Source organism: Barbatula barbatula (genome assembly GCF_947034865.1).
Source record: "Barbatula barbatula genome assembly, chromosome: 20".
NCBI lineage: Eukaryota > Metazoa > Chordata > Actinopteri > Cypriniformes > Nemacheilidae > Barbatula > Barbatula barbatula.
In genome coordinates this window covers 3,119,080-3,146,888 of record NC_136783.1, presented here as the reverse complement: position 1 = coordinate 3,146,888, position 27,809 = coordinate 3,119,080, and the positions used below count along the sequence as shown (strand labels likewise).

The 27,809-nt window shown below is 38.0% G+C and overlaps 1 protein-coding gene across 3 annotated transcripts; it reads left to right on the top strand.

Moving 5' to 3' along the window:
• Positions 1–202: 202 nt before the first annotated feature.
• On the top strand, positions 203–27,809 carry pparg (peroxisome proliferator-activated receptor gamma). Of its 3 annotated transcripts, none has more exons than XM_079483155.1 (7): positions 203–438; positions 11,648–11,995; positions 12,257–12,426; positions 18,003–18,141; positions 22,884–23,083; positions 24,490–24,958; positions 26,766–27,809. In XM_079483155.1, the coding sequence occupies exons 2-7, from the start codon at positions 11,650–11,652 to the stop codon at positions 27,011–27,013; spliced, it is 1,572 nt and encodes a 523-aa protein (XP_079339281.1). In that variant the 5' UTR covers positions 203–438; positions 11,648–11,649; the 3' UTR covers positions 27,014–27,809. The 3 variants fall into 3 exon arrangements, with proteins under 3 accessions (XP_079339281.1, XP_079339283.1, XP_079339282.1); XM_079483157.1 differs by having other exon boundaries at positions 239–560; XM_079483156.1 differs by lacking the exon at positions 203–438 and adding an exon at positions 5,214–5,326.

Here is a 27,809-nt window from a genome sequence, read left to right as displayed (position 1 = left end):
TTATTAAATGTAAGTGCAGCGTTTCCCAACCTCAAAACTCTTAACAGTTTAAAAATATATTTGTGTATGCATTACAAGATGCGTGTTTTATTTTTACAATATTTCCTCTCACACTAGTAATGTTTCGTGCTTCATGACACTTCATGAGTGTGTGACTGTGTTCATGTTGTCTACATAGGCAGCTTACTGAGTTTCGGGACACATTCCCGCAGTGTACGTGCCCCGCGCGCATCGGAGCGCGTTACAGAGCTCGAGCAGTGATTCCTGCATCTGTTACCCGCTTCATATTTGCCCCAAACCTGCTAAAGACAGTCTGGCGCACAGCTCAGAGGACCAGGACACATTGAGCACTGCAGAGCTCACACAGAAGAGCAGAGGTTTGCCATTCATACCGGGCGGAAACACCACAGTCATCGAGTACTTGACGAGACCCCTCAGGTCAGTGCAGTCCGAGACCACCTGTAGTGAACAGCAGGTGAATGCTACTGAACTTCACTCAGTTGACTCACAGTCTAAGCTGCACAGTCGTTTCACTATTAAGAACCCATCATTTACAGAAGGTAAGATTAAACAAAACGTGTTTTTTGTTCAATTAAATCATATATAACTTCAAGAATACTTATAGATCTATAACAGTCAGTGACATGTCATGTTCTGTACAGCTGTAAATCTTTACATGGCTTACTTCAAAACTAAAGATGTCATATTCTGGTTGTAATAATATTAAATTGTTCAGTAAAAAGCATTTATGTATTTATTTAATATGTGGAAACTATAGGTAGTTTAGTTTTAGGCGCTATAGTTTTATTTTATCTCAAGGTTTTTTTGTAGATTTTTATTTAGTTTCTTTTGTAAAACCAAAAAAGTTTGATACTTTGTTTACCTGATTTACATTATATTTTACTTTCAAGCATCAAAAAAATAGTCCTGTACAGTGTGCCATGTTTTCACGCTTTCTCTTAACAAATGTTAATTTTATGTAAACTATCCAAAAACAATTATATTATCTACATACATATATATATATATATATATATATATATATATATATACATATATATATACATATATATATATATACATATATACATATATACATATATACATATATACATATATATATATATATATATATATACATATATATATATATATATATATATATATATATATATATATATATATATATATATATATATATGCTATCGTCACTTTTTGCTCACTGGTGGCCGGCCGTTGGTAGATTTGGCCATAATGTTTATATACATAATGTGAATACATAAGTGCCACAGTATGTGAATAAATTGATCTGTTTGGCTACCGTGCTATTAAAACTATAGTTTAATTCATATAATCTCCTTCCACATTATTATGAGTCAGATGAAAGGATGATGTATAATCATAATGGCGATCTGAAAGACAGTTAGACACATAATCGTACTCTCTCACATGGTGGCTATATTCTTTTCTGCAATCTGGCTGGGTTTTTGTTCAATGATTTTATTCTCACGAATGCGATTGAGCAATGCAAATTATAATTGTGATTCTGGAAAGACGTACGTCACAATTCATGACTAACTGTAATTCCTCTTTGAACTTTAAAGCTGTTGGCGTACGTCCGTGTCTTGATAATGACCACAGTAGCTTTATCATTGAAAAATAAAAGAACTGCCCACGTAAGCATTGTTTAGTTTAAGAGCCAGGTTCTTGTGAAAGTCACAAATAGCAACTCACTCAAAATCTCCGGCTTGCTGTTATTTAAGGAAATTGAAGACTCCTTTGACATTTGCGATGTCTGACACAAATTGTGAAATGTTAATGACGGAGATATCGTTTAATGTGTGATTCAGCAGTAAATCAGATGTCAGATTTGTCATTTCAGCTCAGACTTCAGTTTTTTGCGTGAAGTAAATGAAACTGAAAAGTTTGAAAGAATGTTTATGTTTTTGTAATACACATTCCTGTGTTATATATGTGTTCGTGTGTTTACATACTGCAGTCCAAAGTTTGGACACACCTACTCATTCTATATTACAATTTTATAAATCTGAGTAAATATCAGTTACAATATTTACTACAATGTATAGTAAATGTAACTATAAACATCGAAACTGTCTTCTGTAGAAATTTCTTCAAAGCAGGCGCTTTGCACCGCTCCGGTCATTCTCTCAACCAGGGTCAGGTGCATCATGGGATACTTTTTAAACAATATTAAAGGAGTGCCCATGTATGCTGGACGTGATTCATATGTGAACAACTTATTTTGTCTCCAGAACCTATTTTGAGAAAGTATGCGTAAGCATTTAGATCAAAGTGTTTTTTTTTTTTATAATTTCGACTTGTACAGTATGGGGTAAAGCCCGTAGAATGTGTACAGACGGCTGACCTGTTGTATAACCGACACACAACGTGACGGACTTTGGCCCGCTGTTCTGAATGTAAGGTGTGGAAACAGCAGCGTTGTCGATCTTTATAGCAAACTAGCCTGTGGCTTTGCGTGTTTAGTGTTGAAAACATAGATTTACAGTGAAAGTACTTCATGAGAGTTGTTTTCCATTTTTTTAAAGGTTTTGTCTGTTGTGGTTGTTTTGCATGTGTTCAACCGATGTAGAGTGCGTTGTGTTTTTAGCTGTAAAATATGACTGGAGTCTGTAGACGGTTCAACGCATCATTTACTCTCAGACGGCAAAAATACATTCATAATAATGCGCTCCTTTGTGGTAACCCTCAGTAAATTTCTTTCTTGAACTGCAAAATAAATAAACAACACAATAATTAGTCAAATTTAAGAAGAAAACTTCTTGTGAACATTTTTACAACATTTACTCATCAGAGCATACATTCATGGACCCACTCTTAAGTCGTGTTTTCCATCAGTGCACACCAAAGGGACTAAACCGGTTACACGTGTGCATTTACAGAAGTGGTAAGACAACTTAGTTTCAATGTACAGAGGATGGATTAGGTCTCTTTTGAAATGGCCAGGTTATACATTAGTGTGTTATCTTTCACGTGTTCCTACACAATTTCTGTGATTATGCATGAGCGATTAGTACCATTATATGGCAGAAGCCGCACCTTATCCAAAGACGCCTCCTGAGCTTTACAATTCAATGGCCTGGAACTTCATTTCAGGAACCTGTTGTGGCAGCATTGCATGCGTGGCAAATGAGTGTGGGCTGTATAGTGCGTGCACATGTGTATGCTTTAGTGTTTGTATGTTGAGAAGTGTTGATTTATTAATGTTTGGATTCTGGAGTAACGTGAATACATTTTTAAAAGGATGGTTCACCCGAACATGAAGGTTCTTTCAACATTTATTTACCCTCATGTCATTCCAAACCTGTGTGAATTTGAAGATATTTGGTAGAATGTTGGAAACCAAACAACATTGACCTCCATTGTATGAACACAAAAACACTGAAACATTTCTCAAAATATCTCCTTTTGTGTTCCACTGATGAGGGAGACCTGTACAGTTTTGAATGACATGAAGGTGAATAAAATAATGACAGAATTTATTTTTGGGTGTAGACTTTGACCTGAAGAAGGTTTTTTAACCAATCAAACCTAAATGGGTATTTCAAAGACTTATACGCATTTGTCCTATGGTGTGACGGCAAAAAATCTAAATAAAAACGAGCAATGAAGATAAATCACTCTTATGCTCTTTTATATGATAAATATAAATAGTCATAATATAAAAATAAATTACCATTAACAGTTTGTTTTCTAAATTATGCAACGTCACACCAACTTGAATTGAATACTGATTCAAAAAATCAATAGATTTCTCAGTTTTGTCGAAATGTTCCAAAGTGCCAACTAACAAAAACATATTATTTTAACATTTTATATTAACTCATGTTTAATAAATAAAGCTCAATTTACAACATGTAAATAATGCCCTTAAACCAGCGTATGACTTAAAATGGAACTTTGACGTTCAGAAGAACTCATGGTTTCGGGGTCATTTCAAGGGCTGTAGTTTCTGCCGAAGTACAAAATGCAGAACATTGAAATATTTGGGAACGCTCCTCAGAGGTCTTTCACAGTAGCGCCATTAGCGCCATCTACGCTAATGTGTCCTAAATAGTCCTAATGTGACCATAGCTAACCTTCTACCCCCTTTCCTTCCCACATCGAGGAACAGGGAAGACCCTTCCTCTGTTTTTTAAGGGGATCTATAGCCGTAGCGAATTGTGAGGGCCTTGACAGAAAGCATGTTTCTTCCTTATCCGTTTAGGAAGCTCCGCAGAACCCTCAGGAGAGTCATTCACTATTAACTCATTCCTATTAAAAGTAATTGGGAGAAAGTTCATGTCCTTAGATGTTGTGCAAGTCAAAATTCCCAAGTAGATTCACAAGTCCGCGCTGGGTTTGCTCAAGTCCCTCATGAACGTTTGGGTGAAACGTCAGAACGCATCGTGTCTTCGTTAGTCAAATGTACTTGATGTCTTTTTCTCGGGTTCAGAAAAGCCTTAAAGGAATACTTTAGGAAAACTGTCATCATTTAATCACATTCAAATGTGTGTATATTTCTTTGTTCTGATGAACACAGAGAAAGATATTTGGTATTATGCTTAAAACCAAACAGATATCGTCCCCTATTGACTCCCATAGCAGAACTGTTTGCTGTCCTACATTCTGCAAAATGTTTTCTTTTGTGTTCAACAGAACTATGGGAGTCAATGGGGGGCAAAGATTGTTTGGTTATAAACATTCTTCCAAATATCTTTCTCTGTGTTCATCAGAACAAACACATTTATACAGATTTGGAACAACCTGAAGTTGAGTAAATGATGACAACATTTTGAGGTGAAGTATCCTTTTAAACAGTGTACTAGGTTAACCACGTTTTGAAATAGTAGTTTTTCAGTGCGTTTAATGCTGCGTTTTATCTGACAAATATGTCAAAAGTAACGAACCGCTAACAATCGATTGCCTCCTTTGAGTTGTCTTGTGACGACTGCAGCAGACGGCGTCTTAACGCCTAAATTTACTTCTGTCTCTCGGGTCCCTTTATTAGAAGACGCTCTTCTGTGAAGAGAAGTGGAACCAGCAAAGCTTTGAGTTAAAATGAAGCAACAGGAAGTCATGTTGGCGAGCCGTACACCTCATAGCAGGACCACATGATACTTAGCTGTCTGCACTTTTGCTGAGGATGTTTCAAAAAATCCTTCAGTTCCTGTTCAAGTTAATATAACCACAGAAGTAGCCACTCACTTGCCCATTCGCTTAAGTCAAAAGTTCACAGCGCTCAACTCACTTTATCAACCTAAATCGACAAGGATTTGACCTCAAGAGAGGAACTCTGGTTTTGAGGGTGAGATCTAGTCTTTTTGTCTGGTTTTGTTGGATGCGTTTGTATGTTTTCTCTTGACTTGAGTGCAACTTTGCGTTCCTTTTTTAGAAGCCAGTCATACGGGCTGGTCAGGTATCAACCAAAGTGTTATGTTAGTAAACTTATATAGCTGTTAAATGCAGAGCTGGAAAATGATGTCAAATACTTGACGTGAACATTTTAAAACCTTGAGGCGCATTAGTCATCATTCAGCATAGATTAAGAATACAAAAGGTTGTTGGTACTTTAAAAAAATCACACACCGAGGTGGTCGGTAAAGCGTTGGTTGTATTCATACCCAGTATTGAATGCTTTGTTTTGTGAGTATGCGACGCCGACACTAAAACCAAAAGAAGTTTGAAGAATTCCCCGAATGAGGTCCCGTTTGAAAATAAATCAGGGTTCACTCGTGCCACGCTTGAGGCATCTGTGCCAGGCTACCTGAAATGCGGTCAGAAATGTGTATAACGTGACACCTGCATCAAAGCGTCGCAAGCTTGCATCGCAAAATCAGTAGTAGCCGAGTAGGCGGCCAGACAACTTTATTGTCTGGGCCAAAAGACTCATAGTGAGAGGGCAGGGGTTAGACTTCAGTATGGAGGTAGTTATAACAGAGTACTGAGGTGAGGAAGTCATATTTTCTTCATGCCTGACAAAGCTTTGAGGTCACGCTGGGTACTCCCCCACCCCGGTGCCAAAGGCGCCCACGACACACAAACTCCTCCAGACGTATTTCTGAAGAAAGTGCTGCATCAAGTAACTTTAAGCCAGTGCACATTAAAAAAATCTGATAATATACTGTTTTTAATGTGTGGAAAACAAAAGACATTTGGACAGAATCTTCTGCCAGCTCTCAGTGAAGCTGTAAAACAAGTCTTCTTAATTCATGTAAAATAATGTAAGTTTGAGGAACGGACCGACAGTGTTCTTAAATGTTTCTCTCACAAAGTCATCATTATGCAATGGAATATATTGCGTGTGTATGTTATGTTATGTGCGATATTAAAGAAAATAGTTTTAAAATATATTGAAAAAAAATGTATAGCCTTGGGTGTGATATACAATAATTTGCTAAATAATGCGATGAGCGATAAAATAATGTATCGAGTTTTTATAATGTTTTTTTAAAAACTGAAAATGATATAAGCAACATAGATATTTTACATTATTTCTGATTACTGATCATCTTCCACACAAGTGACTCTGCAAGTACTGGCTATCTGCAAGTACCTAAAACTTATAGACTATAGACCACTTCGCAAGATGTAAGCACTGGTCCAGAAGCATTTCCGGTTTCAATTGTATTTTTTTTATCTCTAAGGTTTAAGATATTCGTTTTAACATTTGTTGCATTTTGTTCGGCTATCGTGTAGTGTTAAAAAAGGGAAACAGGAAGTTATTTTGGACCAGCTTTGAATCAGCGTTGTTTATGTCATCCAAAGTAGTCTATACTTACTTTTTGAAATGCACGATATGCACAAGTTTCAATTACACAATAGAAAGAAAGTCATATGGTTTGAGACAACATGAGGGTAAATAAACCATGGCAGATACATACACATTTTTCAGAGAACTGTTGCTAATGTGGGGACAAAGTACACATTTGTTCTCCTTTAGAGTAGTTTTTAAATAACAGAATAGCTTATGGTTAGAAATCAAAGCCACTGTCATTGCTAGTTATTATTTAGACTACTAAACCGTTTTTTGTAGGCTATGTGTTTGTATGTGTCTCATTGACTGCAACAACCAAAAGTCGTTCCGTGACCCACAGTTTGAAAATCCCTGTCACAGAAGATATAAAGCAAATGATACAAATGGAAAAACAGAAAAATGTTGCAAGAATGTATAGAGACAGGGGTTTGGGTTGCACCCTTTTTCAGATTTTGTGATGTTATCATATGTAAAATGGCCTTTGGGAATCTTTCAAGGTAACTTCTCTTTGCGGTGGTGTAGAGATGCCAGTGAATGTTGTCGGGCAGGTTTTTCTTGTGCGCTCTCTCTGTTTTAATGACGATTGCCTGTCTGCAGAGCAGCACGAGAGCTTCTGTAATGTCTTATGTAAAGCATGTCTCTTCTTGAGAAATATGTGATATTAACAAACTGTTAGTTGAACTTGTTTCACGAATACAATAGAAATATATTTTATTATTTTGGCATTTCTTTAATAAGTAAGTACAATTGCACGTTATGATGATCTGTAAAGTACCGATTATATTTAATGTTATCTGTTATAAACTTTGTGATTCTACTTCTTACACAAATGAAAAATTAAACATGCAGACGTTCAGATTCATGTAATAAACCGTGGCCCCATATTTTTGGCATTTGTTTAGTGCTCTTATGAAACACAGTGAAAAACATCATGGTGCTGTTGCAATAATGTCCCGATGGAAAGGATTTCACATAACAGGCTCCTCCAGTTTTCTCACATCAACAGTGAATTTGTCAAAATAAATTAACTGCTCTTGTGTTTGTGGGCACTTCGACTACCATTCATAGAGTCAATTTCGTAAATAAGACAATAAATCAGTGGTGTCTGCAGAGGTTCTTTATCATGGTGAGATGAATGCACCAGCATTAAATCATGTGTGAAGTGTCACATTCATTTTTAGTGGTGCTTGTTAATGCAAAATAAACAATCATGAAACATCAAAGGTTTACATGGAGGGAGAAACAGAGACCAAAACATCCCAGGTACTCTGGGGGCAACCCATAGCAACGTTTTAACGATAATCCACATTATGTGGCCAGACTAATCCGGCAGTTTTTATTATTTTGTTACACTTTACAATAAGGTTGTATTTGTTAACTTTAGTTAATGCATTATTTACACTGTAACAAATAAAAAATTCACAGTTCAACGCTTTATTTTACACGGTGGGTTTAAAATAACATGAAAAACATGTCAATTTCATCAAACGTAAATGTTATTCTATGTTTTTACTTGCACCCAGTTGCCGGAATATTACAGTGTAACATGAACTAACAATGAACAATACTTCTACGGCATTTAGTGATTTAAATACATGTTATTTTTAGCATTATAATTTACTAATACATTTTAAAATCAAACATTGTAAAACAGTGAATTAACATGAACAATTGTATTTGTATTAACTTTGATAATTAACATAAAAAAACTATATTGCTTATTGTTAGTAAATGTTGGCGAATGCATTTGGTAATGTTAAAGAATACATCCATTGTATACATTGTAAAATGTCATCCATATTTTAAAATATTTCATAGTAAGTTTGTTTATGATTAACTAATGATTGTAATAATGTTTGTAATGATTAACTTTCAACAGTCTATGGAAGGGCTTCATACGTTTTTTTGTTGGCAACAAAATTTAGGCAGGGCGAGTCGGCTTTTCACAGTCTTTGTTTGCAGCGCTTAAACTCGACATTTACCTCTGTCTCAACTTCCACATTCGCTGCAAGATCAGACATGATTGGCGGAGGCAATGCAGAAAATCTGTCCACGTGGTATTTGTTGTCTTTTGTTAAGATACAGGGCATTAACTTTGGCAATTTATCATGTTTTGTTATGTTCCATTTGTACGTCACACCGATGCAAACGTTTTCGTCCAATGAGTCGTAAAATGAGTCGAGAGCCCCATTGTTCCCTGGCAGAATTATGTAACGAAAAGTCCTTAACAAGCGCTTGGCTTGGCTACGTTCAAAGCACGACGTATAAGTTATATTCATGCTGCGCCGTAAAGAACACGACCCTGAAGTGTTTTTAGGTTTGACCTAATATTTTGACGAGCCTGTGGTTTAAACCAAAATATATCTTGGTTTTCAACCACTTGAGTCAGAGTTGTGAAGGTTGTCTAAACGAAATTTCTGAGAATGCTACAATATCATTTGCCAAGTGGAGCAATTGTCCCGCGGCAAGATGTTTATTACATTTCAAAATAGACATGTTGTGAACGGAAACTTCTTTTCTAAGAATAGACAGTTTCGCAGTATATTGAGACGTTGTTCTCCAGTTCGATGAAAGACAATTGGCAGAGTTTTGTTGGGTGGTTGGCATTCTGTTCAGATGCTGAGAAGGGAACGAACAAACAGCCCTGGATATGAATCTGACTGTATTTTTAGAAAATCATTGCCAATATTTCCCAGTGCCTTGTTTGAGTTTCTCACCTGCACATTTTCTCATGACATATTTTAAGCCTCTTACTCCATCCCTTGGCATTTTAGCATGAATGTTTTTAAGCTGACGTTCTTGTCAGGTGTTGAAAGATTTTGGGGTGGGAAGTCTTTACATTTAAACGCTTTGCGTAATTCGGACAAGACCAGAACTGCTTTAATCTATGTAAACTGTAACTGTAGCCCTATAAAAAAGTGGAATTTAGAGGAAAATAGAACAACGATGAATAATACAGAGAATCGAGGAGCTCACCAAATTTCAGCTGTGTTTTGCACAACCAGTGACCTTCGTTATCTCAATGTACAATATCTGTGTACAGGCTCCGTATAGAGAAAGCCAAAGCAGTCAGCTGTTCAAGAGGTCAACTCAGTTAGACGTCCGTTTATTATCAACCACAATCTTTTCTATGGTGGTGGTACTCTGGATTTGTGTTCTGTATTTAGCATTTAGTTCTCTTTGAAAGTCATGCTAAAGATCTATCATGTGTAAGGGATCTCTCAGGTTTCCTAATGATGCCATATCACATGGAATTACTCCCTTTGCTTTCAAAGCTGCTCAAAACCATCGCCTTCACTACCAGGTTACTGTGCAAACACTGTAATATAACGCCCTGCCTACAAGGGACAGGCCCTTCCTATAGAGCATTGAAAGTTGCCTTACTTTTGCCCAGTTCCAGCTTTACGCAAAGAATTACAGTACATACAAAATTTGGTACGCACGTTATTTAGATGGACTAAAGGCCTGCAAAACCTAAGCCAGAACCCATACTTAATGATACCTGGATAGGTACCACAATTCGACGAGCATTTCATTCCTTACCATTGGTCACCAACCTGTTTTTGGCCGTCAGATCACAGTAGATGAAGAACTTCACTAAGTATTTGAGAACAAAAACAAAAGTGCATTTCTATAGACGAGAAATTCACGTAGGAGGAAAAATTCACTTTCATTTTTAAAAGCTGAAGTGATATTTTCCTGCTTCTGTCAGGATGAACAAAACAGTTTTCAGCTGATCTTTGAAGGAAGGCATATGTTTGATTCAAATAAACGTTACGACTATAATGTGTTTTAAAAATACAAATGTCAATGAAAACATGCTAGAAATGTTTTGCTACAGATTATGTTACAGAAAGCGTTGCACACAGCAGGACAAGATTTGAGATGCATCAGCCACAGGCTGATGGTCTTTCTTAGATCCTCTATTGAAAATAAAGTGCTAGACGGGCTGTTTAGAAACTGTTTAACACTTAATCTAGTGAAGGGTTCACACTTTAAGTCACAGAATTTTATTTATGGAAGAACCTGTTAACTTAGATGCATCGTAAACTGAGTTGTGTGCTGCTAAGAGTCGTTCAGCGTCAGTTTATTTGTTTGGACAGTTGGGATTTTTCTTTTTATGAATGTTATGTTTGCTATAATGAAATTCAAAAGTGTAGGTTTGGTATATATTAATACCCCTATAATGTACAAGATGGATGTCAAAAACAAAATCTGATAAAACTATTCTATCCCCCTCTATAAAACAATATTTAAAGTAATCACATATACAATCCGAAATAGATCAGCTTTATGAGTTCAATGCTTGTGTGATGTTCAAGTCTATGGGACTTCAATATTACAAACAATATGATGAAATTCATTGTTTTCTCAACCTCAGACATTTTATAATGTCTGAGACGTTTTATCCATATCATACATTTCTATTTTAAGTAATGTTTTTACAAAATATGACTTAAAAGAGGCAGCTGTCAAATTTTAACCTAATGGTTAGAGAGTTGGGCTTGTGATCAGAAGGTTGCTGGTTCTAAACTCAGTGCCAGCAGGTCATGACTGAAGGGCCCTTGAGCAAGACACCTTACCCCTGATTGCTCTGCAGTAATGTGCCACTGTATAAAACCACTTGTAAGTCGCTTTGGATAAAAGCGTCTGCCAAATGAATAAATGTAAATGTAAATAAACACCTTATCTCTTCCTGATCTGTAAGTATATGTAACATTTTGGCAGAAACTGCGATCTCCGTGGCAAATCTGTGAGCCATTGCCAAAAAATGGTTTTAATAAACACGCTAAGAATGACTCTGATGTTATAACAAGAACACAGATTTGTCTTTGGCCTCACTTTGAGGTTGTGTCTATCTCTTTCTGGCAGATATGGTGGACACACAGACGTTTTCCTGGCCTGTGGGATTCGGTCTGAGTGCTTTGGAACTGGACGAGCTTGACGATAGTTCGCACTCACTGGACATGAAACCTTTGTCCACGCTGGACTACACCAACATATCTGGCGTGGAGTATGAGCCGAGCCCGCCGCCGAGCGAGATGCCCCACATGATGGACCTGACACACATGTACTACAGAACACAGGACAGCTACAGGGTGCAGGAGAGCATCTACAGGGCTCATGAGAACACCTACAGAGGCCACGACGGGAACTACAGGACACAGGAGAACAGTTACCCTGCTGAAGAGAGCAACTTCAGATCACAAGATGCCCAAAGTATGCACTTCACTATAACACTCATAACAAGTCAAGCTCATTTTACAGTCAAGTATATTACATATTATATGATCATGTGATATAGATTAAATATCGTAGCTCAATTCATCGGTTTGATTGGCTCTGAACACACTTTATTGCACTTGATTGAAATAATTTGCCGTGTACTGTGACTCTACGCATACGTAGCTGTACAATACTTATTTTTGTTTGTGTTGCTCGATTATATTAATATATTATATTTCCTGTGGTTTATTTCAGACACAATCAAACTGGAACCTGAGTCTCCTCCTCAGTTTGCAGAGAGCAGTCTGTCATTTTCCAAACCTCATGAAGATGTGTCCGCTTCGGTTTTAAATATCGAGTGTCGTGTGTGTGGAGACAAAGCTTCTGGCTTTCATTACGGCGTTCACGCCTGTGAGGGATGCAAGGTACTGTTCTAAATGCGTTCGATATCACATGCTAGGAATCACAACACCAGGTGTCAGAGATCCAGGCTTCTTGTTTAATCACTTTAAAAAATATGTTTCTTATCTTTATCTGTGTATCTGAAACATTTAAAGTCAAATCTACCTGAGAAGCAAAATTGTATAAGATAAAAAATAGTGTTTCAATTACGACAAGAAAGCTTTATTTGCCGAAAGGATAGAGAAAACCAAACACAATTAAGGAGATACGTGGAAACAAATATCTTATGCGGTTTATCTTTTTGAAGGATGTTTTAGAAAACATTGTACCATTCCAGATACAGAAGGAAGAAGTGCAGTGATCGTTCTGTATGGCGCTCATGAACGTATGGATTTTATCAGTGTTGGTGTGACTGAGTGCATGGATTGAAACACGTGTTAAGGTGTGTCACGACAGGTTTTCAGAGAAAAGTCATTTAACTGCCCATCCTATAACAACCCACACACGTCCAATGAGAACGCAGCAGGTGTTTAGCATTTAGCTATATGGATTAAGAAGATTTCACAGAGAGCTGGGACCCATTTCAATAAGGAGGTTCAAGCAACACTGAGTTAAAATGTGAACTCTGAGTTGATTTACTCAGATAATCCCTACTCTGAGTTTTCTGTTTCAGAACAGCTGGTTTCTATCAATTCAATCCACTCTGAGTAAGTTTACTCTAGGTTACGCGTGTTCACCGCGACTTTAAAAAGCCATCATCAATTGAGCGTAGATAACACGATTCACCATGGCAACGCCACGTGACAAAAAGCGCTCCGTTTATTTCTTGCAGTCGAATTGAAGGCACTGTTACAAACACAGCGAATATGAGCACATTTAGAGAAATAAGAGCAGCAAAAGAGAGAGAATATATATATATATATATATATATCTACGATTTGTGTCATGTAGGTGCAATCCTTCTGCAATAAAAAGAACATGGCAGCAGCTGAAAATGAAATATAAAAACATCATTCAGTCCGGTGAGTTTAAATGCTCTTGCTAGTTGGATGCCTGACTGGGAAATGTTTGCTATATTTAATAAACTGGCCTTGAAAGTTTTGAGTATATGAGAACCGAGAACCTGGCTATAGAAGACAGAAAACTGGCCATGCTTGCACCTGCTCCCCCGAGAAAATCATGGCTGGTTTTTCTAAATCCTGTTTGTAAGACAGCTATGCACCCAATCACATTGTGAAATCCTAAAGGGTATTTGAATTATTATCTACTTCCAGAGGTGTCAGCAAGACCACATTTATTTATATCAGCCTAATTCAGAAAGACGTTCACCATTCACCTGCAATCCTATAAAACTCCTCTTTGATGGCTCTCACAGGAAACTTAACAAAAATGTATGTAAAGTTCACACTTTTCTTACTGCTCTGCATACAGTTGCCTTGCTAACGTGTTCTGCATCCCCGATATAAAGAAAGCTTCCGTTAGCAAAGAAACGTAAAGCCATACAGAGAATCTGCTCAGATGTAAGAGCGCGTTCACAAGTGAGGTTTGTGATGTAAGGATGAAGCTCAAATCAAACATCCTCTGGATATGATAAAACATCCAAACGGGCTTCATTCTCTACCGACGTAAATGTAACTCTCTCTGAATGAATGCAGCTTCCTCATCTACGGGTTGCTGAATAAACGGACATGCCATTTTAATGTGTTACGAACTTGTGCGCGATTAAGGAAAACGGATGAATTAACAAACGCCGAAGGCAAATTCAACACCGCTCGCGCTTCTAAAAGGGGGCGGAGATTGTAACAAACCCCGGAATAAAACCTGCTCCCGATCAGGTTAGGTTCACAGAGTATGTTGCTATGGTTACTCACTCTAAGTATAAGATACCTTGATTTCTGAAACGGGCTTGACTTACCCCGCGGTCGCGGGTTTGATATACCTCGCGTTCTGAAACTGAAAACCCAGAGTATCCCGTTTTCTGGGGTTAACTTACTCTGAGTTCGCACTTACACTGCTTTCTGAAACGGGTCCCAGAGCACCCAGACTTGCTGTGGTTGTGTTTTTATTGCTTGTGGATTTATTGCAACACACCTGGTCAGGAAAAGAGTCTCTGATGGCTTTAGACATTTATACGCTTTAATACTAAGGACAAAAAACTCACAACAGTAGAGTATAGAAATCATATACATTCCATTATAATTGATGCTGGTGAAGTAGGAAATCAAGTTGCGCTCAGAAATTTTTAAACCTTAAATCTGTTTACACATAGCATTATATCTAAAACAAACCATAATATTAGTTTTAGCCTTACAGATTTGAATGTTTTTGTATATTGGGGTTACTTGGTGTGAGGTGTTTGTAAAATTAACAATTATTCATAAAAGATTGGTCACACTTCAGTATGGGGACAATTCACGCTATTAACAAACCATCAACTACGACTTTTTCATCAATAAATCCTTAATTTATGGCTAATTCATAGTTAGTAAGGTAGTTATTAGGTGTAGGTATTGGGATTAGGGATGTGGAGTCTGGTCATGCAGAATATGTGCTTTATAAATTCTAATAAACAGCCGATATGCCAATAGTGGGCGTTGCTAATAACAACTAGTTAATAGTGAGAATGGCCCCCTATACTGAAGTGTTACCAAAAAATGCATGTTTGCATTATGTTTGGTTTGGTGTTTTTGGACAGTTTTTATCTTTTGTCAATTACGTTTATTATACGTCATTTTAGTCGAATTGATAGATTACTGCATGTCATGTCAAAATATTGACTAAATTCAAAGCACCACAAAAAGCTGTGAAAACTTCTACTCCTTTTTTAGAAAGTACATAGTGACGTCCCTGAAGGGTGCCGGGGTTAGGTATCTCAATAACAGACATGCAGATGATAGTTGGTGTATCACACCACGCAGGGTTCAAACCCGCCACCTTCCCTGTGCATTCCGACTGCAAACCAACGTGCCACACCACCCACACGCACTACAGCGTGTTTGATATACGAAGAGCTGTGAACATCAGTTTGCTGTAATACCTCGAACACATCGAGCGCTTCCAGTCATTATGATAAAATTGGAACGTTCAGAAAATTCAATTCAGACTCAGACATGCAGATGAGATCAGAAATCGCCCTTCCATGCCTGAGCAACCTAAACTTGTCTGTCACTTCGACCGCAAAGCCTCGATAAGTTTCCACTGTGGCAGACATACATATGGGCAGAAAAATATGTCTGAATAAGAATAATCATTCGAGTGGGTGACCCAGACATGTCAGGTGCACGCTTCCCACAGACTCAACAGAGGTATCTGTGTGGTTTTGATGATACATGTTACAGAAACTTTTATGAATTGAACACTGTGTCCTTTCGAACAGACTTTCTTTCGTTTAAACATCGATCATTTATGAAGAGTATCAGTAACAGGATGATCCTTTCAAAAATGCAACGCTTGTGGCTAACCACATCCCTGGTCGACACGCAGCATTCTGTGAAAAAAAGGTGGACTTTGCTAGAACTATTTTCTGTGTGATTCCGACACAATCGGAAAAGCACTAAATTTAGACCGTTCCTACAATGGCACAATGCGAGATCTGCTCGTGAGCAGAAATTGTTCCAGCGTCCTCATCAATGTGAAGAATGCAAGAGCCAAGCGGGTTAACTTTTTTATTGTTCAATAATACAAAGCCACAGGTTCTCACCTTACTATTTATATTCTTGGCCTGCTGTATGATGTTTCTAAATTTAAAAGTAAAGTAATCGAGGGGTTAAATGCATGAAAAACATCCTCTTTTAAAAAGCTCTTTCCTGTGCGCATGCTTCTCGCATTTGTATGTATTTTTTACTTGCTAAAAATACCATGCTAGCCCCTCTCGAGTCTTTCAAAAAGTACCAAAAATAGTTTCGGCCACCGTCTTTCTGCACTCTGTATTGTTTTCCACTTTAACAGCGCTTAAGAATCAACCCGCGCTGATGAAATGTTCTGGGTAGGGTCTTTATCGTTTTTTATCATGCACATTGTTTGTGTGGGTCCGACCATGTGGGTTTTCATAATATTTGCATAACGATTCTCATCTATGCTTATTAATGACTTCACGTCGAGACAAAGACTAAAGATAATTGATTTCTGGCCAAAGTCCAAAGCAGGCAGTACTTGCCTGTCCTAATGACATATTATTTAGATAAAAGCTCACTATCATGAGACCTCGGGTTATCTTTGGGTACATAATAGCTCGAGTGGCATGCTGGAAGTAAATCTCGGCCTGTGGTTTGGCTGGATTAAAGCATAACTTCTAAAGCGCTGAGGGAGTGCAGGGAGCAGCTTCGGTTAAGATGAACAATTTAGACTAACAATTTTCATTTAGTTTCATAACTATAAAAGTATAACAATATATTATCAATATAATATTTTTTCAATATATTTGTATTGTTTATGTGATACTGGCACTATTTGACAACAATTTACAAATGTCATGACAGATGTGGTTAACAGGTGCAGCTGTTCAAATAAACACCTTTATCGCGGTAAATGATAGCATTTGTAAATTGTTGTGTCACAGGGAAATATTTCACTTCGTCCAGCATTCCTGTTATAGTTTTACCAAAGATATTAATATTAACAAGATGCGCCACTGCCCTTACAATGAATAGCGAGGATTGCAACGCTCAATATTGGGAAGGAAGTCCCGCCTTCCAGTATAACAAACCAAACGTCAATCAAGATTGGCTGATGAGCCTCTGGGGCCCTTGCCAATCTAGGCATGTGCGTGGTAGATAAAGTGACTTTAGAAATATTCGCCTTTCACCATTTAAAACAATAGGACTGTGGACTTGCTATGACGTAAATAGCTGCCCAGAGGCATTGCAAACATGGTCGCCGAGTGGCACGACTTCTGTAAAGGGACTTTGGTTTTACTGAATAAATGAATTCAAAATGATTCAGAATCACTTGTAATATTATTATGCCACAATATCAGCATTACAGATACAATGGATGTGTTAATTGCAACACATTGTTTGTTTTATCCTTTATAAAACGGTCAGTTCTGGTCCTTGATTCTGATTGGATGAGCCAAGTTCTAAGCCGTTATAAAACACCCCGATGTATAACTGCTGACCGCATCACAAAGCCTAAATATCTGTAAATTTACTTCATTTTATGAATGATCCTGCTTAAACCAAGTTGGTTTGCTGGGTAGTGCTGTGCACACTTACTTGGAACTGTCCACGATGTTAATCTTACAAAAAAATTGAAGTCCCATCCCAAAACCTAACCATCAAGGGAGCGAAAGCAGATCGCACAAAGTACCAGTTTTCTGTTATAAGTCAAATTTTCTGATCTGAGCCCTAAAACTAACATTTGACAAATGATTCTGAGGTCGATTCATTAGTTTAACTGGGAATTGTTTATGATAAACGTCAGTATTAGGACTGATTTCTGTCATTGGGGCAGAGAGCGTCAGAGCGCAGCTCTTATAGGAACTGGTATTGTGATTCTTGACAATGAGTTGAATTGATCAGATGTGTGTCTAAGAGCACTAAGAAGGCATCAGGAAAGCCTATTGCCCTTCCTTCCTAACAGCATTCCTTTCATTTGCCAGGGATTCTTCCGTCGAACCATTCGGCTGAAGCTGATCTACGACCACTGCGACCTGCACTGCCGCATCCACAAGAAGAGTCGCAACAAATGCCAGTACTGCCGCTTTCAGAAGTGCCTGATGGTTGGCATGTCACACAACGGTGAGGTGGTAACACGCATGAGAAAGGCCCTGTTTTTTCACGGAAGTGCTTTCTGTTTGAAGCGCCCGAGGTAGACTCTTCTCGATGCTACATGCCTTCTCAGGCAACTGCGCTTGGCCTAGTGTGCATTGTTGTTTCCTTCGTGTGGTCTCCTGCTGCAACATAAGTGGCATTTCTGTCAGAACGTGCACACATCTGGTGTGTGCGAGTGTGTGCGAGTGTGTGTGAGTGTGTGTGTGTGTGTGTGTGTGTGTGCTGGCTCGGGGCTCAAAGGCAACTTCACTCACAGAATGACACTTTACTTGCAACCCTGCAACCACACGAGTCTTGGTTAAGCACCTAGGTGTGGAACACCGCAGTTCATTAGCATCCGCACCAACTCAAGAGCTGCAAACTATCCGTGTAAAGACCTTCATCACAATCACAGCTGAAACCTTTCTGCTGATAGCACACTACTATAATACAAACAATAACAGAGGAAAACATATAAGAGTCTCTCTTTCTCTTTATGTGTCTGTCTGTCGCTTTATATCTGTCTGTCTTTGTTTCTTTCTGTTTCTGTCTCACTCTCTTTGTATGTTTGTTGACTGTATTTGTCTGTATTTATCTGTTTGTCTGTCTATATATATATCTGTCTGTCTGGTTGTCTATATACTGTACATCTTTCAATGTTTATCTTTTCTTCCTTGCTTTCTGTCTACCTACCTGTACCTGTCTGTCTGTATTTGTCAGTCTTTTTGTATCTGTCTGTATGTATGTCTATGTTTATCTTTTTTTTGTCTGTCTGTCTCTTTCTGTCTATCTACCTACATTTACATTTAGTCATTTAGCAGACGCTTTTATCCAAAGGGACTTACAGATGAGGAAACATTGGAAGCAATTATAACAACATAGGCAACAAAATACATAAGTGCATCAAACTAGTCCATTAAAGCCTAGCACAGTATACAAAGCTAACAATAGTGAGGTTAGTAATTTTAAATACCTGTAACTGTATGTCTGTATTTGTCAGTCTTTTTGTATCTGTCTGTCTGCATGTCTATGTGTCTCTCTCTATCAATGGGTGTGTGTGTGTCTGTCTGTATGTCTTATGTTTATCTTTTCTTCCTTGCTTTCTGTCTACCTACCTGTACCTGTCTGTCTGTATTTGTCAGTCTTTATGTATCTGTCTGTCTGTATGTCTATGTTTATCTTTTTTTTGTCTGTCTGTCTCTTTCTTCCTTTCATTCTGTCTACCTACCTGTACCTGTCTGTCTGTATTTTTCAGTCTTTTTGTGTCTGTATATCTATGTTTATCTTTTTTGTCTGTCTATCTTTCTGTCTCTTTCTTTCTGTCTACGTACCTGTACCTGCCTGTCTGTTTTTGTCAGTCTTTTTGTATCTGTCTGTCTGTTTATCTTTTTTTGTCTGTCTGTCTCTTTCTTCCTTGCTTTCTTTCTGTCTACCTACCTGTACCTGACGGTCTGTATTGCTCTTTGTCTCACTGTCTGTCAATGCCTGTCTGTCTGTCTATATCCATCTGTCTAAGTCTTTCTTCATCCAACCCGAATTACGGAAAAGTTGGGACGTTTTTTAAATTTGAATAAAATGAAAAGTAAAGGAATTTCAAATCACATGAGCCAATATTTAATTCACAATAGAACACAGATAGCATAGCAAATGTTTAAACTGAGACATTTTACACTTTCTAAATTAGCTCATTGAAAATGTAATGCCAGCTACAGGACTCAAAAAAGTTGGGACGAGGGCAACAAATGGCTAAAAAAGCAAGCAGTTTTCAGCTGGGAGAACATCTAGTGACTAATACCCTTCATTGATATCAGTTGTGTAACATGATGAGCTATAAAAGGGATGTCTTAGAGAGTCTCTCAGAAGTAAAGATGGGCTCTCCAATCTGTGATAGACTGCGTAAAAACATTGTGGAATACTTTAAAAACAATGTTCCTCAACGTCAAATTGCAAAATCTTTGCAAATCTCATCATTTACAGTACATAACATCATGAAAAGATTCAGAGAAACTGGAGAAATCTCTGTGCGTAAGGGACAAGCCCAGAGACCTTTACTGGATGCCCGTGACACTGCATCGCTCATCGGCATGATTGTGTCAATGACATTACTAAACGGGAATACTTCCAGAAACTACTGTCGGTAAACACAATCCGCCGTGCCATCAGCAGATGCCAACTATCATGCAAAAATGTGTATCTATGTATCTGTCTTTATCTGTATCTCATTCTGTCTGTCTATATCTCTCTGTCTTTATTTGTCTGTGTGTCTGTCTTTCTACTGTATGTCTCACTGTCTTTCTGTCTGTATCCGTCTTTCTTTTTGTATTGTCTGTTTGTTCTATGTTCAAGTCCCTGACTTTCATGTCAGCTTTTTTATCTTAAAGTTTTTACTGAAGTTTACTATTGCGTTTGTTTTTTAGTTGATGTATATCAGTAATTATACCATGGTCGGTCTGAATCCTTGATTCTGTTTGGCTCAAGGGTGTGCAATTAAAATCCGTCCCTTACACAACAAACTGCACCGTACTTATCCATTCATGTGCAATTGTTTATTTATATATTTGTTTCGGTTAATAATTTGTTCTTCATTTCATTTCTTCTTGTTTTAAGTAAAAAAAATGCACATTCAACCTTTTATTTCCTTTAAATCAGGGATTTGTTTTATGAACAGCTTATTCCATCTAGCTCTTAGGTTCTTGTATTTCCTGGGTGTTAAAGGTTTTCTGTGAGCATTGAAGTGGATGGCAGGTGTTATCCCGCTCTCCGCAGGGTCAATCGAGTTTAGCGATATCAGCTCGCTCACTCCTCATTGGATTACTCTGTTTGCTCTCTCTCTCTCTCTCTCTCTCTCTCTCTCTCTCTCTCTCTCTCTCTCTGTCTTTTCACGCACACTGAAGTGATTGGATGAAATCTGGCTGCTTGTCTCTGTTATCAATGATTCATGAAAGCGTGGACGGGCTGCCACAAACATGCTGTGTCACTCAATCTGGCCTGAGGCCAAGCCGTCCAGGAGGAGGAAGGTATTTTGGCATGCGCTGGTTTACAAAAGGTGTGATAGTAACAGCACGTCATATTAATCGAAACTGTTTTGCAGCATGTCAAGGCAGATACATGAAAGAAACGGTTTATGTCCTGACATTAAGAATATTACAGAACTAATGACCTTTACAAATGTTTTCCAGCCCTCAAGTCAAATAATGATATCAACAAAGCATTACAACCATTATGCAGATTAAAATGTTGAGAAAAAATATATTCTGTCCGGACTGGCCTACAAGCATACTCGAAGTTTATCGGAAGAAACTGAAAATTGTACCATTTCTTTTAAGGTTCACATTGAGGGTGGCACAAATTTTAGCATCACGCAAGATGATTCGATGGTTTTATGATCTTGTTTCTGGCGACTTTGAACGTGTCCGCTGGCCTACATTCAACTTATGAGTTACAAAGTGAGATCTGAATGCACAAACTATTAAGGTATTAATTATATTTTGCCATTTTAATATTAATGACAGGGAAAGTTCTGGCAAGAAACTCTAAATGGCCCAGTCCTATTGTCTAACCCAATCTGACATGATGACTTTACAACACGGTGCAAGCCAATGAGCTTTTGCTGCTCAACTTATAAATCTTGGCTAGTGATTGTCGTAGCAGTGCAAGCGCGCTTTTAGAAACCCTCCTCCTTCCCCAGCTCCACCTGTATAGATCTGCTTCAAGTCGATCATGTACGCTGAACGTGATTAATTCATATATGTGCAGCAGCAACATTCCTTACATGCACACAGCAGCATGTTGTGGATGTTTTGGCAATAGCAAGTCTCCGTACTTGCTCCGCCGCATTATCAGCAAAAGATCTTTCCGCCAAGACCAAATACATTTATATGTCATGTACACTACCATGCTAAACCATCCGAGAGTTGTCATGACAGAAAAATAACTAACAATATTATAAAAATATGAATTGTCTCAAACATATCTGTGATACAAATAGTTATGAATCACGTGCAAGTGTAACTTGTCAAAAAAACTTGTGATTTGTTACAATGAACTTATATTTGCTCAATAAAATAGCAAAAAATGTTTGTGACATGATGTATGCTTAATACAAATGATTGACCTCTCTCTTTTGTTCTTTGAGTAAATGATTAGATTGAGGGAGTGTCTTTATGCAGTTGATAGAGTAGCGTGACAACACACAACATGTCAAGAGCCCTGGAGGTGCAGTTACTTTTCGTGCGATCTGCTGGAATGCAGCTGCGTCAATAGTCACGTGCATTCCAAGTGATGGTGGCTTGATTTTTGAAAGCTTTCCCATCAATACTACACAAAACCAAGTGCTGTGGTCATGTCTTCAAGTCCCCAAGGAGCTCTGACCAACAGTCGGAAGCTCTGAAAATGTGCTGAACTTCTAAAGCACACAATATATAACAGAGTAGCTCTCCAAGCCATACAAAGCCCTGTTTTTGTTTTTAATAAAACAATTTGATGTTTAGAGAAATTAGAGGGCGCAAACGCTTCATTTTCTCCATTACCGTCAGAATGATAAACATGAAAGAATGTTGGAAATGGTCATAATGACCTGCGCTAACATACCGAACGACTGAAAACAAACTCCCTGCCTTTAACTCCCACACAGATCCCAGCAGACCCACAGATATTAGTAAATACTTCAAGCATGTTGGATCTGGGATTTGGGGGTTTTCAACTGTCTTGTTTGTTTGTTTTTTTCCCAGCCATTCGTTTTGGTCGGATGCCCCAAGCAGAGAAAGAAAAGCTTCTGGCTGAATTCTCAACTGACGTGGATCACATGCACCCGGAGTCGGCCGATCTCAGGGCCCTGGCCAAGCACCTCTATGAGTCCTATCTCAAGTACTTCCCTCTGACCAAAGCCAAAGCCAGGGCGATTCTCTCCGGAAAGACCAGCGACAACGCCGTGAGTTCGCTTTTTAATGGCCTATATAAGGTTTTTTTTGTAAACAGGTTCAGGAATAAATCCATCATAGTTGTGTTGCTTTCTAAACAAAGTAAGGAAGAGTGCTCTTGAAATGAAGCGTAGCCGGGGCAGTAATGTGTCTCTACATGTAGATAATCTTACCCTATGCTTTCGTCATGTCTCGTAGCCTAACTGTTGAAAATATGAAACCATATACATGTAAATTATAGTGTTTTTCTCCGGCGATACCGATTGTAGGACATCAATCAGTGTGAATGTGTAAAGTGGATGAAGCCAAGTACTTTTCCCCTCTCTCCATGTTTTTACTGTTTTATGGAAGGGGGCGCTGTTACACGTCTCCTTGATGAGTACATTTTGCACCTTAAAACAAGCAAAGCATTGCTATGCTTTGCGAATTTGTATGGGTTTATCACCGTTCTGGATCCTTTCTGCATGAAGTCACAGTTTTCTTTGTTTTTCTTTTTTAAAGATTTAACTACAGTGGAGAGGGTATAAAAAAGATCATCAATAGAAGATAGACATGGATTTCTATCGTTTTAGTTAGTTTGTTTAAAAGTAAAGGCTTTGACATTCTGTATGTTTATATATTCATTGAGGAACATTTTAGAGGGATTGGTATCAAAGTTTTGTGAAAATGAAAATGAAGTTTTCTAAAAAAAACACTGGCAGGGTAAGAGGTAAACGTCAAACACTCCTCTCCCTTTCCACTGTACATTTCTGTACTTTTACCACAGGATTTCTTGTCTGTGAAAATAGGTTTTATATTAACACACACCCCACAAACGGCTGCATCACGTATCTTTAACAGAAGATATGAGCAAGGCTGTTAGATGCTTGTTTTGACTAACACAGCTCAGGGATATCAAACATCTGCTCCGTTCAGAGGGAGGCTATATTTATACAAGCACAAGCTTTAGGAAAGAAAATCCTACAAAAATATAGAAACTATAGACATAAATCTGTAAATCGACTCAGAACCTGCTTAATTCATGTTTTATCGTTCCATATGCTGTACGTGGCCTGACGGGTCCTGCAGGAGCTCAGCCAACTCAAAGGAAGTTGACAGAAAAAGACAAATCAGCTTGGGTTTTCACCCGATGTGTTCAAAAACAAGAGTAAAAATCGAGAGAAACTGTGACCCCTTTAACTGATATATTCTTGGCTTGGCTGTTAAGGTGACATTGGAGACCGAGGTGAAAAATATTCTGGATACCTAGAATAAAGAGACCTTTACAAAAATGAAATAAACAGACAGGTTTTCACATAGGAATGAGAAAATGCTCTGCGCCCGTAAAACACCAGAATGTTTCGTGTGTGCATCAGAAACTTTTTTGTGATTTATGTCAAACCTGTCTTCATGTTTTTTATGTCTCTCTCACTCCCAGCCTTTCGTTATTCACGACATGAAGTCTTTGATGGAAGGCGAGCAGATCATAAACTGCCGGCAGATGCCAATACAGGAGCACAGAAGATCAGACATGGGCATCATGCACGAGGTTGAGCTTCGCTTCTTCCACAGCTGCCAGTCGCGGTCGGCCGAAGCCATCAGCGAAATCACCGAATTCGCCAAGAGCATCCCGGGGTTCATTAACCTGGACCTGAATGACCAAGTGACGCTCCTGAAGTACGCCGTCATCGAAGTTATCATCATCATGATGTCACCCCTCATGAACAAAGACGGCACGCTCGTCTCCTACGGGCAGATCTTCATGACCCGGGAGTTCCTCAAGAGCCTCCGCAAGCCCTTCTGTGAAATGATGGAGCCCAAGTTCGAGTTCTCCGTCAAGTTCAACATGCTGGAGTTGGATGACAGCGACATGGCTCTGTTTCTAGCCGTCATCATCCTGAGCGGAGGTGAGTCAAAGGAAATTTGATGGAAAGAGTAGACTGTGGCCGACACATCAGCATCAGCTCAATGGCATACGCTTGGGCTCTATTGCTGATGTACGGAATGTTAATATCAGCCCTCAGTTGCATTTTCACAGCAAATCTAACCACAATGTCTGTGAGTCACACTGTGGGTATTGAGCTGAAAGCAGACTCGTGCGATCCGAGCCACACATATGAGGTTGTGTCATACAGTTAAAACTGGCAGGTTTACATTTGGCTCATTGTGACCATTTATCTCAACTCATCGTTCGTTTTACAGACAAAAGTGCAGTTATGACATGTTTATTGGCAATCCATGGGCATTTTTTTTAAATCTCAACCTTGAACTTTGATGATTTCAACTCATGACAAAAGAGATCACCTATAGGACAACAAAGTTATGAAAGATATGAAAAATATGGAAATGAAGTGGGATTTTAGCGTTTACAGTACACTTTTTTCCTAAATTCTCATTAGTGTAATGGAAAAAAAAGAGTTGTTTTATTTATTATCATTAACAATAATAAAATTATTATTTTATTTGTGGTTTCACGATCAATTATTTTTTACATTTATATTAATAATATTTTATCTGTGGTCAATTATTATTATTTACATTAATTATTTCGTGTTTCTGATTATTGTAATATTTACATTAGTTTTCTTTTGTAATATTGATTATTTACTAATTCACTATTTTTTTACACCATAATTTTAATTGTTTTATTAACTCATGGTTAAAAAGTGTATTTGTAGGTGTTTAGATTTGATTCATCTAGTTCAGGATTTCTCTATTATATTGTATTGTGTGGTATAGTGTCCCGTTGTTTAAAGAGTGCTTTATAAATAATTAAACTAAAACTAAACTAGTGGTACATGAAGAGACCTTTAGTGGTACGTGACACGACAGGAAATTCTTAAATTCCTTTCGTGTTTTAAATACAATTTTAAATGTTATACATGATCGATAAATACGGAATACATCTCGTATAGCCTATGTGCAATTTTATTATAACTGTTAGTTATTGTTTATTTATTTTTGCTCGGTGATGTAACTGGTGCGTGATGGGCAGTTCAAACACAGAGCGGGAGCAGAAAGACGCTTGTGAGTCTCTCTCTCTCTCTCTCTCTCTCTCTCTCTCTCTCTCTCTTCTGATGAGCTGCACGTAAATTAAGCTTCTTATGTATTTCTGCATAAGCTGCACTTGAACCGCTGTTTAAAGCTGATGTTACTGCTCTAAAGCGCTAATTCAATGCAACCCCCATAAGAGCAGTTTACAGACTCCTGTTTACAGTGTTTTGTGTCCACTATTACTGTTGACTAACTTGGAAAAACAACACAAACAACGTGTTCTTTAGCTGGATAAAACAAGTGAGGAGGATGAGGTGTGTTTAATCATGAGGCTGGTAAAGATTTACAGCTCTACTATGATTTTAAGGGTTTATTCGTGTGATTTTCTATTTCGGTCATAAGGTGGTACTTGGAACAATTCATTTTATAAAAGGTGTGGCACTTGATCTGAAAAGTTTGAGAACCACTGATCTAGTTTATTACAGTAATACATGTCATTTATTTTACTTTATAGTACTTTACACAAACATTTGTGAGAGTTATACAAAATCTCAAGATGCAGCAACAAAATATCAATTATATCAATTCAAGCCTAAAACAAGAAAACACAAATAAAGCCCAAAAAGAAAAGAAACAACTTTAAAGTAGAAAACAATCGTGAAAAAAGCGTTTGTTTCTCGATGAACAGGTTTTGATCCTCTCTTTGTGTTCCGGTGACAGATCGACCCGGGCTCTTGAACGTCAAGCCCATTGAAGATCTGCAGGAGACTGTTCTTCATTCTCTGGAGCTTCAGCTGAAGACGAATCATCCCGACTCTCTTCAGCTCTTCGCCAAAGTCCTTCAGAAGATGACGGATCTACGGCAGCTGGTGGCCAATCACGTTCAGTTGGTTCAGCTGCTGAACGAGACGGAGGTCGACTGGTGCTTACACCCCCTTCTGCAGGAGATTATAAGAGACTTGTACTAATGTGTGGTTTGCTGATAGTCATTTTGAGTTTTGGTTTACCGCTCTGAAGTGGGAGCTGATGTTTTTGCACTGTTTCAAACCTTTGTCGACGGAGAATCTAGAACAGAGCGTTGCTTGTTTGTCAGCGGGCCCTTTGTGATTTGTTTCTGGCTTTCGAGACAAAGGAGTGTCGTTTGGTGCCCATTGCAAGGACCCTGGGTGAAAGGACAGTGTCAATGTGAATTTGTTTTACAGGGTGAAACATGGTCCTTACAGATAAAGCCGTGGACATAGAAGTGACACTCCATTTTTAATTAAAAAAACGTTTTCTTTTTAATACGACAGTTGATTTTTTATCATGGAGTGCCACATATATGTATGTATGTAGGACTGCAATAAAAATGACTCGTTTTTGGACAAAAACTAAAAGCCTTAAGTATCTCGATATATGCACCAGCTACTAAATGTACCAAAGAGTTTGTGTTTGAGGAACAATACACCCGCAGATTTAATATCTCTCACAGCTTTTCATTTTGCTTTTAGCAAATGAAACACTTTCTAAAATTAGCTTCTTGCTTCAATGATGTGCCGTTTGCATTTATCATGTTTGGTCATTTTTTTCATGGATATTGCGAGGGATATAATGATTTTCTTAATTTTTCTCAGTCAGCAAGTAAAAGTTGGAATCATTCCAAAGCCTTAATGGATGACTATAATTGCCAAAATGTATGTAAATATAAAAAAGGATTTCTCTCATGCATTTGAACTCAATTGTATTTGAATATGTAAATAAATATTTTCAAGCTATAATTATTTC